The 8,762-nt window shown below is 39.0% G+C and overlaps 1 protein-coding gene across 5 annotated transcripts in view; it reads right to left on the bottom strand.

The window, feature by feature from the left end:
• Positions 1–8,391, bottom strand: part of LOC135556534 (CUGBP Elav-like family member 5) — a 381,570-nt gene extending 373,179 nt beyond the window's left edge. For all 5 annotated transcript variants that reach the window (XM_064989822.1, XM_064989824.1, XM_064989823.1 and 2 more), the window contains exon 1: positions 7,964–8,391. In XM_064989822.1, the coding sequence (XP_064845894.1) occupies positions 7,964–8,321 (358 nt within the window). In that variant the 5' untranslated portion in view covers positions 8,322–8,391. The remainder of the gene's footprint in view (positions 1–7,963) is intronic.
• Between the last annotated feature and the right edge of the window lie 371 nt (positions 8,392–8,762).

Below are 8,762 nucleotides of genomic sequence, written 5' to 3'. Positions count from 1 at the left end.
CTGTGAATAAGGGGTGTAAAATGAAACGGAACACAAATGGTCATCCAACCCAAGCCTTAATACCGCAGACATCCTTGATGGTGACCTCCAGTCCAGACAACGGCTGCAAAACCACCACTGTGAAATCACCCACAACCAAGGTTAATGGAACCCAATTCATTTCATATGCATGTAGTTGGAACTAGAAGGGTTATCAGACAGTCTCAAAAGCCAGTCCATGTTTTCCCATAGACTTGTCCATGTCCCTACTCTAAGCACCCTCTGAAAGCAACAACACTGGGTGAAAAGGCTACATATATTAACATGACTCGTTTTTGATATTCTAGAGCTATTCAAGCATTTCCAATGCATATTTAGAGTTTTGTGGATTTGCACCATATCCTGACAAATTGTGAATCCAGATGTCTCTTTCTGACATGGGGATCACTCCGAATATCACATATTTCCTACGGCCGGACATTTATTCATTCACAATATCCTGAGATAAGAGACATCCTATTTTCTCTCTTCATGTTGACAAATACTGACTGTATACATGGCATATCTGTGTTTTCTCAGCACATTCAAGATAATAGGCTAGATTGATTCCAGAGATGCCTCTCTTGGCTGAGGTCCATATCCCGATCTTGATATGCTTTTTGGTATGCTGAAAATAAGGATGATTTCTGATGCATTTCTGAATGTTCAGCATATGCTCAATATGAACTCCATATTTTTCTTTTATGCACAAATTATTTTTGGATTCCCTCCAGATATTGACTTATTAGATATCCTGAGAAAGGCCTACAGTGCATTCAGAAAGTATTCAGACCCCTTCACTTTTCCCACATTTTGTTACGTTTCAGCTTTATTCTAACATGGATTAAATAAAAATGTTTCTCATCTACACACAATACCCCATAATGACAAAGCAAAAAACAGTTTTTTCAAAATCTTTGAAAATGTATAAAAAATGTAAAACAGAAATACCTTATTTACATCAGTATTCAGACATTTTACTATGAGACTCCAAATTGAGCTAAGGTGCATCCTGTTTCCATTGATCATCCTTGAGATATTTCCACAACTTGATTGGAGTCCACCTGTGGTAAATTACATTAATTGGATATGATTTTGAAAGGTACACACCTGTCTATATAAGGTCCCACAGTTGACAATGCATGTCAGAGTAAAAACCAAGCCATGAGGTCAAAAGAGTTGTCCGTAGATCTCAGAGACAGGATTGTGTCAAGGCACAGATCTGGGGAAGGGTACCAAAACATTTCTGCAGCATTGAAGGTCCCCAAGAACATAGTGGCCTCCATCATTCTTAAATGGAAGAAGTTTGGAACCACCAAGACTCGTCCTACAGCTGGTCCGCCCGGGCAAACTGAGCAATCATGGGGGAGAAAGGCCTTAGTCAGGGAGGTGACCAAGAACCTGATGGTCACTCTGAGAGAGCTCCAGAGTTCCTCTGTGGAGATGGGAGAACCTTCCAGAACCGTTCTCTGCAGCACCACCAATCAGGTCTTAATGATAGAGTGGCCAGATGGAAGCCGATCGACATCTCTGGAGAAACCTGAAAATAGCTGTGCAGCAACGCTCCCCATCCAACCTGACAGAGCTTTTCTGCAGATAAGAATGGGAGAAACTCCCAAAATATAGGTGTGTCAAGCTTGTAGCATCTTACCCAAGAAGTAATCGCTTCCAAAAGTGCTTCAACAAAGTCCTGAGTAAAGGGTCTGAATACTTATGTAAATGTGATATTTCTACTTATTTTTTATACATTTGCCGTTGCTTTGTCATTTTTAGAAATGTGATTTTGCTTTGTCATTATGGGGTATTGTGTGTAGATTGATTATAATATATATTTTTTAAATAAATTTTAGAATAAGGCTGTAACATAACATGTGGAAAAAGTAAAGGGGTCTGAATACTTTCTGAATGAACTGTAAAAGCATGTTTAACTTGACTTTAGCTATATTTCTTAGATGATAAAAGCAAGACTGGACAACGTTCTTTACATACACTACCGGTCGAAAGTTTTAGAACACCTACTCATTCAAGGGTTTTTCTTTATTTTTACTATTTTCTACATTGTAGAATAATAGCGAAGACATCAACAGTACAAAATAACACATATTGAATAATGTAGTAACCAAAAAAGTGTTAAACAAATAAAAATATATTTTATATTTGAAATTCTTCAAATAGCCACCCTTTGCCTTGATGACAGCTTTGCTTTGATGCCAAGAGTGTGGAAAACTGTCATCAAGGCAAAGGGTGGTAGTGTAGATATGACCTGAACCCGTCGAGGGAAACACCAGAGATTCCCACCCACTTCTCCAACAGGTCAACAAGGATGTTACGATGAATAGTATTAAACCCATTACTGAGATCTCAAAGAACTAGAATAGAGCATTCACCAGCAGCCAACATAAGTTATTTACTGAATTTCTATAAAGCAGTTTCTGTGCTGTGGCATAGCCATGGTAGCCAAAAAAATGGGCAACTGGGCCTGGCCAGCATTTTTATACATGATCCTAAGTATGATGGGATGTTCATTGCTTAATTAACTCAGGAACTACACCTGTGAGGAAGCACCTGCTTTCAATTTACTTTGTATTTCTCATTTACTCAAGTGTTTCCTTTATTTTGGCAATTACCTGTAAGTACATTTGCTCCCATCTATTTTCCCAGAGGGGTTCCTGTCATACCTTGGCGCAGCGCCGTGATCCTTAGCTCCTTCCATATGAGCATGGAGGAGAGGGGCATCAATATGGAGGAGAGGGGCATCCCTTTAAATCACATACTGTATGAGAAGTTTGGAAAGATTACTAGATTTGTTTTTGTCAACACTCTGGTACAGTTACATAATCTCAGTGGGGATACTGGTCTTGTCTCTTTTTAATACCATTTGATTTGGGTAGGCCTATATGCTCTTACAGCACCCTGTAGCTTGAATCTGCCTCCCTCCATCTCTCCATTATTGCTGGCCTACTACCCCCACTGTGGAGCCCATCCATCAGAGTGGGGAAGAAAAAAATGTAACTTGAATAAATATTTCATTAGATTATTCCTATGATTTAATGTGCTTCTGACTGGCTTGAGTCTACGGCAATATCTTTGGTCCATTTATAAATGCATTAACACAATGATCCTCCTGACACTAGCTTAATATTGATACTCAGCAGGCAGATGAGAACAGACATGTTTGTATTGCCTGTCCAGTATGCTGAATCACTCCTGCCACCCATCCTCCTCTCATCAAGTGTGTGTGTGTGTGTGTGTGTGTGTGTGTGTGTGTGTGTGTGTGTGTGTGTGTGTGTGTGTGTGTGTGTGTGTGTGTGTGTGTGTGTGTGTGTGTGTGTGTGTGTGTGTGTGTGTGTGTGTGTGTGTGTGTGTGTGTGTGTGTGTGTGTGTGTGTGTGTGCGTGTGTGTGTGTGTGTGTGTGTGTGTTTCAGTCTACACAGCTAAACCTGTATCTGTATTCAAAAGCAGATCTGATAAGATTGACACAACCTATGCAACAATAACCATCTTACTAGCCACAGTACAACACAGAAAAATACATTTGAAAATGGCTTTGTGTGCTTTTCATGTGCGAGTCCGCATATAATTAAACTGCTAGCATACCTAAATCAAGAAAAATACAACTGCAACCTTCAGGTAGCCTTCACACACACAGAGAAAAATGAATATTAAACTGAAAGCCTGTTGTGTGAGTGGAGCCTAATTAAAAACAACAGGAGAAGTTTTCACTGTGAGTGATAAATCCAACATCAGGAAATAGTCGACCTATTAATACCAATTGGATGACAATAAATGGCTGGCCATCGACAATACAGGAAGAATAAATCATTTGAAGAGGGAGACTAGACTGCATGTTTAATTGGTGAAGGCAGTCACTGTTTAGGGAGACTAGCAGCTGATCACCCGAGAGACTGAAGCTTCAGACAATGCACATTTGCTAATCCTCTAGAATCAAGTTATTATAGCCACGCATTATTATCACGCTTCACAAACAAATTCCTTGTTTTCCCTGATGGATTACCAGAAAGAATCGGTCGAAGGGAAGGAAGGGAAGGAAGGGAGGGAAACAACAGACTATGAATATAATGTAAATCAAAATGACAAAATATGACACACAACTACTCAGTAAATGTAAGGACCATTTTGGTTCGATGAATGCAATTTTGCTTCTCTCTAAAATGTGTGTGTGTGTGTGTGTGTGTGTGTGTGTGTGTGTGTGTGTGTGTGTGTGTGTGTGTGTGTGTGTGTGTGTGTGTGTGTGTGTGTGTGTGTGTGTGTGTGTGTGTGTGTGTGTGTGTGTGTGTGTGTGTGTGTGTGTGTGCGTGCGTGTGTGGGCGTGTGTGTGGGTTCGTGTGTGCATGCGTATGCGTGTGTGTGTGTGCGTTCGCGCGTGTAATTTTGAGGAACAATTAAACTATTAGATGACATTCCTAATCCTTTTTCGTTTATAAAGCATTGACAATAGAAAAACCAGTGAAGTGCAGAGGACTAGTACTAGGATGATTTCATACTGGAAATTGTGTGGCCAGGATTTATTACATTCCAAGTAAACTGATTCAACTAAACCCTGGCTATTTGACATGAATGAATAAGAATAAAAATTGACTTTGACATTAATATTTTGGGTCTGACCTCTAAAATGATTTACTTGAATGGGAGTACTAATCATTTTTATTATTGTTTGGAGAACGAGTAATTTAATCCGTTAAATGAGTTGATGAGATAGGTTATTAAATTAGATTTTATTATCACATAATAGCAGAGACGATGCTTGTCATATTTGAGGAAGTAAGTATTCACTAACAAGAACGTAGCCTTGATTGTATAATATTTCCACAGAAATGGCCATGTTCCAAATAAAATCTATACATTTACATTGATTAATTTAAGAGGCAATGTTTTACCTTTAGTAATATTCCTTCACTAATTAGTTTGAGGTAAAATGCTTATTCGACTTCCGTACGATAAAACAACAGAGGCATAAAGTTAACAGGGGTATTTCAGCACGGAAGGCATAAACCCACAGTACTAAGAATAAACGCAAAAAATACTTGTTATTGAAAGCTTTTGCATAGAACATTTTCAGGAACTTGTTTTAATTGACAGTAACTTTGTAACATGTCATGATAAATGTGCCAAATTGATGAAGATAATAAATTAAAGAGATCAAACCTGTACATTGTAAACTACAGCTGTTGAGGTCACGACTTACGTCAATGTACAATTCAAGACTCATCAGTGAATCATTTTTCTGACACACAGAGAAATTCTGCTCATATATTCCATACACATTCCACCATTCAGGGCCTGACTTCAATTATAACACAACAGTTTGTTGAGAACCAGAACCAAGTACTGCAATCCTTATGTAATGCAGTGCAATACCGTTTTATTCTTTGCACACAAATACTGTCTAGTGTGTGAGGTTGAGAAATACTCCTATTATACAGACAAGCACACACACACAAACAAACACCTCCCACAGAATTATAGCCATATGTAGATGTGGGGCATACTAGAGTCCTGTCTAGCTATTGACCTCTGACCTTTGATCACCAACCATAGGTGAGAGAGACATTTGGCATAGCATGAGCTGAATGATTACTGGCTAGTTATTTCACTTCATTAACAGAGACACATTGGAAGGGACATATTCTAGGTGTGGCTCATCACTTACACCACATACAGTTTGACATCAGAAATCACAAATGTGATTTAAATTTGACCAGCCTTATCGCACCTGTGGATAATGTCAAACGTGATTTTGGGTTGATAATGTTGTACACCCATCAAGACATTGTCCATAATGCAGTATGTCTATAATAATATTTTTACTTTCAGAAATGTAAACGCTTCATGTTCATCGTAGCCTATTTGGAATGGCAGAAATGAGTGAACATAATGGCATAATAATGCCAGGTGGCTGCAGGTAGCTTAGTGGTTAAGAGCGTTTGGCCAGTAACTGAAAGGTTGTTTGTGTGAATCCCTGAGCTGACTAGGTGAAAATCTGCCGATGTGCCCTTGAGCTAGGCACTTAATCCTAATTGCTCCTGTAATTCGCTCTGGGTAAGAGTGTCTGTTAACATGTGTCAGAAGTGGCATTTAAAAGATTAACTGTGATGTTTATATTTCTCAATATCACATAGACATTCACCTGCTAAGCAGGGAAAGCCTTTATCTCAGAGCTTTCATTTGGTCACAAGTCAACTGATTCTGCCATATCCTTTCCTGCTCAACGCGTTTGGGCTGTCAGGACCATGGACAGCAACAGAGGCCCAATTCCCATTGATTGAAATATCAACTAACATGGTGCATATTTGAACTTATTATAGCCTTATTTGATCATTAATCACAAAGATTTTTTTAGATCTTGGTGTCTGGACAGCATTTGGTTTTACACTAAATCCATGGAAGTATGCTATGTAGGCTAAATTATCCTCTGTAATACTGTAACATCAAGAAGCCTTAGTTATTGGTGGCTACAGTTTCCATGAAGAAGTTTGATGATGATGATGAAGATGATGATGATGGATGATGCCCTACACTGCATTAGAAAACAAACATTGAATCTTAAAGCTGGAGTATGTACATTTTTGCACGACAAGACCAAATTCACATAGAAAGGTGTTATAGATGTGTCATTGTCATTGAAAGCAAGTCTAAGAAGCAGTAGATATGTTCTAATTGCGCTATTTCTATGCTCCCCTTAAGTTTTGTTTTTGTGTCTTACACGTTCAGTTTTGTATGCCATCTTAAAACAGCTGAAAATACAATACTTTTGGTTCTGCAAAATATATTTCACAGCGATGTAGATGGTACAATGACTTTTTACATTATACTTGCTTGTTTTGTAACATACACTGAAATTGGGTGAACTATTAGAATTTCCGTAACAAAAAATGTTGGAGAGTTTCTGCATAGCGCATATTCAAAGGGATAGTTTGGGATTTTGGCAATGCAGTTTGAAGGAAGTTTCTAACAAGCATTAGGCAATGACTGTTACTGTAGCACGCTAGCTGTTCCTGTAGACTTCCAGCCATTGTGCTAACGCTAGCAAAACTACCTCTCACTTCCTTCATATTCAATGCAAATACATAGAAATGCTATCCATGAGTTCATCCGCCAATGGGGATAAAGGGAATCGTTGCCTAAATCCCAAACTATCCGTTTAACATTGTATTTTTGTTGGTGACTTATTTACATCCACCTCCATAAACCCAACATGGCAACACACCATAGCAGCAGCAACACTGCTGGCTGCGCGCAGTAAACGTTTGTTATCTCTTAACAGTCCTTGCGTCCCTATTTTGTACATTTTGGCACCGAATTTATTTGGTCTTGGCCTTAGCTTCTACTTGAGCAGCACATGGTGGGATGTTACAGAAAGCATATGGATAAATAAAGGATGCTGCCTGTACCTACAATTTGGGAGAGTCAAGGGGAGGCTCTTTAAAATGTATCCCTTTTAAGCGCCTCTGCCCCAGTTCTGAGAGAGCGTTATGAAAATACAAATACATTGGATACATTTCTATGAAATATTATCACGTTTGAAGTCTGTAAACACTCAAGTCGTTTGGATGTGTATGCGTGAAAGCAATAATATAAGCTAAGAATCAGCGCGAGATCACTACAACTATGAAATCTCCATATGTGCATGCCCATGGCCACATTAGAATATTTGGGAACATGAGACCACGATGATTAAAAGTAGCCTAGGTTATCATGCATGTTTGACGAAAAGTAGTATGCAATAATTATTCCTACAATTCTCTACAATCATTTAGAGAGCTAAATGTTGAGTTAGACACACACAAAAAAATGGTGCGTAATGCAAGAGTCGCCAGCCATTCGACTGGCAATTGAAGGCTACGTAATATTGTAATTAAACGAAATACAGCTAATTGTATTAGGCTTTGCTATATGCCATTGGATGGGGGGGGGCACACGTTACCTTTGTGCATGCCGGTGTATCGGTCCTTCAGAACTGTCAGTTCGTGGATTTTCCCGAACTGTTCAAACAGAGGTTTCAGGTCTTTTTCCTCTAAGTTCCGCGGTATCTGCCCGATAAACAGCTTTATGGCATCTTGGTCTTTCATATTGCCGCTCTCCGGATGAATGGAAATGGATTCTGACCCGTTCATGGGTTTAGGAAATGTGATCTGGGAGTACTGGTGCTGGTGAGGGATAAGTAGTAGTGGTTGTTCGGTAGGTGGTGCCCCAGGTCCAGTGAAAACCAGGCTGGTGTGAGCGGGATGGGGCTGATGTGATTGCTGCTGCCTTCTTGTTTCAGTCTGAGTGAATCTGGCCATTCTGAGCTGGGAGCACACTGGATAATAATGACAACACAAACACGCACTGAGAGAGAGCAAGCACTCAGCTGGAAACCAGGCTCACCTTCTATCTAACACACAATACTATTCTGTTAGCAGCACTAACGATGACATCACTTTTCTATGATAATGAGGTAACCTTCAAAATAAACACCCGCATTTCAAAACATTGCAAAACTCATTCAAAATATATAACATTTTGATCAATTTTTATTGTTCTTATAACCAAATACAAGAAGAAATGTATGTGGAAAAAATGTCATATGTTTTTTAAAACATTTTTTAAGATCGCTATTGAAAAATACAATGTTCAGACTGGTATGTTAACAATATTGGGCTTGTAGTGAAAAAAAGCTATTATTTGTGCAGATGTAAAGTGTTGTTGGGAGTACTCAGTAGAGTCTGTAGAATCTATATAGG

Source organism: Oncorhynchus masou, chromosome 15, assembly GCF_036934945.1.
Source record: "Oncorhynchus masou masou isolate Uvic2021 chromosome 15, UVic_Omas_1.1, whole genome shotgun sequence".
NCBI lineage: Eukaryota > Metazoa > Chordata > Actinopteri > Salmoniformes > Salmonidae > Oncorhynchus > Oncorhynchus masou.
Note: the sequence above shows the minus strand (reverse complement) of the source record. Positions and strands in the feature narration are given on the sequence as shown.